A 3,842-nucleotide genomic window follows, 5' to 3' on the forward strand; every position below is an offset into this window, starting at 1 on the left:
AACAAAAAATTGATGTCCAATATACATGTTGTTGCAACCATGTCGTAGCTATCATGTTGTCTTCAGGTTGTCCTTATGTTGTTACTCATGTTGTCCTATATCATGTTTGGTTTAATCCCAACAAAATAAACTGATTGATTCAGGACAACATGGGGACGACATGGGGACAACATGGGGACAACATGGGGACAACATGAGGGACAAGACAGATAATAAACTGATTTGAGAAAAAAAAATCAACTAAAATGAAAATAAAGAAAAGCGAGAGGGAGAAAATGAATTAAATGGAGGTTGTGTTCTTTTTTAACTCTAATATTAGGTATACTTCTAAATAAATGAGGGTTATTGACCATGAATTCCAAAAAGTATAAAACTAGTAAGGTGGTCTTAGTGAAAACTAAAAGAAAAAGTCTGAAAAGGGAAGAAAAATGTCAAATATTTGTCGTTTTTTTTGACCCGGGAGGACAACCCAAGGGTTAAGAATATATTTTTTTTTACATATTTTTCTTACTGTCCTTTCGATTTTCATATGTTAAGTGAGTGTGAAATCAAAGATTAACCAAAGTCAAATCCCTTGCTTCTTCATGCAAACATGGCAAATAAAGCAGATTCTGGTGTTTGACGGAGATGTTTAGTGAGCCGGTACCTGACGGGTCCGAAGCTGAACGTCATGAACAGCAGGACGGCCATGACGCACACGGCTCTCTTGTTGCTCGCCGAGTCGCTGCCCTGGAAAACACAGAGAGAGGAAAGTTAAGCTGCATGTTGGTAAATACTGCACATAATAAAAGATACTTTAACAACCCTCATGATGTCCTCATGTTGCCCTCATGTTGCCCTCATGTTGCCCTCATGTTGCCCTCATGTGGATAATGTTGCCCCATGTTGCCACAATGTTGCCCATGTGCCTTCATGTTGCCCCATGTGCCCCCATGTTGCCCCATGTTGCCCCAATGTTGGCCTTCATGTTGCCCCCATGTTGCCCCAATGTTGCCCCCATGTTGCCACACCATGTTGCCACCCATGTTGCCCCATTCACATGTTGGTCCTCATGTGTCCTCATGTTGCCTCATGTTGCCCCCATGTTGTCCCCATGTGTGTCCCATGTTGTCCCCATGTTTGTACCCATGTTGTCCCCATGTTGTCCCCATGTTGTCCTATATCACATGTTCTTTTAATTCCCCAAAAATAACTATGGATGTCCCACGCTGCTTTGCCAAGTACAAATCTCTACTTTTTAATTTGTGGTTTATTCTATTTTATAGCATTGTAAAACAATGGAAGTGTTGTTGAATAGTTGTTGAGTAAAAGTTGACATATTCCAGTCGTGTGATTATCATCAACATCCATTCCATTAATTTAGTCTCAATAATTCCTAATTTCTGCTTTTCTAACTCAAACATAAGGTCTAATTTCATAAATGAGGTTTATGACCATAAATCCCAAAAAATTCTGTAAAAAAAAGTTACAAAATTAGTGTACTTAGGTGTAGAAAACGTAAAAAAAAAAGGGACAAACATTGAAAAAAAGCGTCAAAAGTGTTGAAAAAAAAAGGGACAAAAACGTAAAGAAGAACAATGTGTTGATTTGAAATTTTGACAGGAAGACACACAAGGGTTAAGCTACCACTGTATTATTTTTAACCACACACCACACACAACCACACACAACAAACACACACAAACACACACCACACACACACAGACACCACAATGCATGACATCTGTTAGCAAAAATACTATGCTTTTTGCCCCACCCCCTAATTACTGTAGCTAACCACACGACTACAAGGAAGAGCTCCTGCGCTCCACCCCCCCCCCACACCCACCCCCCCCCCAAATCAGGTTTGGCAGCATTATCAGATTTCTCTCTCTGAATGCTTCGCGCTCTGCAGGTCAGTCTGGATCTCCCGTCCCTCCCCTCGCTGTGTTTTCTCAGAGTTACTTCCTGCTGTTCAACCTGTTGTCTTTAACTGAATTCATCAGCAGCTGTTGTACTCTACTCTACAGACTCTAACCCCCCCCCCGAGCTGAATTATTGAAGTAGGAGAAGATGAAGAGTCCCTTCCTCGTCTCCCTCACCTCTTTCCCGGCCAGTCTCTCCCTCAGCGTCTGGTTCTCCCGGCGGAGGCGTTCGTTCTCCTGCTGGGCCTCCCGGAGCTGGGCCTCCAGGTTCTGCAGGTACTCCTTCTTCTTCTTCCTGGACTGGCACGCCGACTCGCGGTTCTTTATCATCCTCTGCTGCCGCTTCAGCACCTTCATCTGCACCGCGTGGAGTGTGGGGTGGGGGGAAGATTGGAAAGAGATGGAGGAAGAAGGGATGAAAATAGACCGGAGGGAAGAGTTCCAAGAAACAAGGAGGATGGATGAGGATGAGGTTGGGTGGAGGGAACATGCAGTGATGAAGAAAAAGACAGGAGGGAAAATGATGAAGAGGAGGATGTTGAAACCAAGGTAGGAGGATGGATAAGAAGACAGAAAGAGGAGAGTAAACAGAGAAAATAAAAGGAAAAAAAGAAAGACGTTACCCAACACCATGAGGGAAACATGTTCATATACCACAGCTTATAGAGGGGCTAGAATAAGTTTACCCCTCCAAGGCTAAAGTTGATTAAAAACAGGAATTTAAAAAAAAATCATCTTTTGGAAATTGATCTTAATGCCTTAATTCATAAAAATTAGGAAAATCCAACCTTTAAGGACAACAATTTTCATTGTGAATGAATCATGTTTCATAAATACATAAATGTTCTTCCTTGAAATCCCCTGTCTTTTAACATAGGGGGGTGTATACTTATGCCCCTGTATTTTAACATAGGGGCAAGAAAGAAACAAGAGGGATGGATTGCGGATGGGGTGGAGGGAACATGCAGTGATGAAGAAAAAGACAGGAGGGCCAAATTGAGGAAGAGGAGGATGTTGAAACCCAAGGTAGGAGGAGGATAAGAAGACAGAAAGAGGAGAGTAAACAGAGAAATAAAAGGAAAAAAAAAAGAAAGACGTTACCCACACCATGAGGGAAACATGTTCATATACCACAGTTATAGAGGGGCTAGAATAAGTTTACCCCCTCAAGCTAAAGTTGATTAAAAACAGGAATTAAAAAAAAATCATCTTTTGGAAAATGACTTAATGCCTTAATTCATAAAAATTAGGAAAATCCAACCTTTAAGGACAACAATTTTCATGTGAATGAATCATGTTTCATAAATACATAAATGTTCTTCCTTGAAATCCCCTGTCTTTTAACATAGGGGGGGTATACTTATGCCCCTGTATTTTAACAATAGGGGGGTGTACTTATGCCCCTGTATTTAACATAGGGGTGTAACTTATGCCACCTGTTTTTAACATAGGGGGGTGGATACTTAGCCCCTGTATTTAACATAGGGGGGTGTTATACTTATGGCCCTGTATTTTAACATAGGGGGGTGTATACTTATGCCCCTGTATTTAACATAGGGGGGGGTTTACTTATGCCCCGGTATTTAACATGGGGGTTTACTATGCCCTGTATTTAACATAGGGGTGGTATAATGCCCTGTATTTTTAACATAGGGGGTGTTATATATGCCCCTGTATTTTAACATAGGGGGGTGTATACTTCTGCCCTGTTATTTAACATAGGGGGGTGTTATACTTATGCCTATATTTAAAATAGGGGGTGTAACTTATGCCCTGTATTTCACTAGGGGGGTATACTTATGCCCCTATTTTAACATAGGGGGTGATATACTATGCCCCTGATTTTAACATAGGGGGGTGTATACTGTTCTATGCCCTGTATTTAACATAGGGGGGAGGTGATACTTATGCCCCTGTATTTTAACATAGGGGGGGTAT

General features: G+C 41.4%; 1 protein-coding gene across 1 annotated transcript in view; it reads right to left on the bottom strand.

The window, feature by feature from the left end:
* atf6b (activating transcription factor 6 beta) overlaps positions 1 to 3,842 on the bottom strand; it is a 37,919-nt gene that overhangs the window by 4,244 nt on the left and 29,833 nt on the right. The window contains exons 10-11 of the mRNA XM_032521704.1: positions 2,082 to 2,261; positions 647 to 729 (exon numbers count right to left, since the gene is read on the bottom strand). Coding sequence (XP_032377595.1) covers positions 647 to 729; positions 2,082 to 2,261 — 263 coding nt within the window. The remainder of the gene's footprint in view (positions 1 to 646; positions 730 to 2,081; positions 2,262 to 3,842) is intronic.

The sequence above is a fragment of the Etheostoma spectabile genome, chromosome 7 (assembly GCF_008692095.1).
Source record: "Etheostoma spectabile isolate EspeVRDwgs_2016 chromosome 7, UIUC_Espe_1.0, whole genome shotgun sequence".
NCBI classification, from domain to species: Eukaryota; Metazoa; Chordata; class Actinopteri; order Perciformes; family Percidae; genus Etheostoma; species Etheostoma spectabile.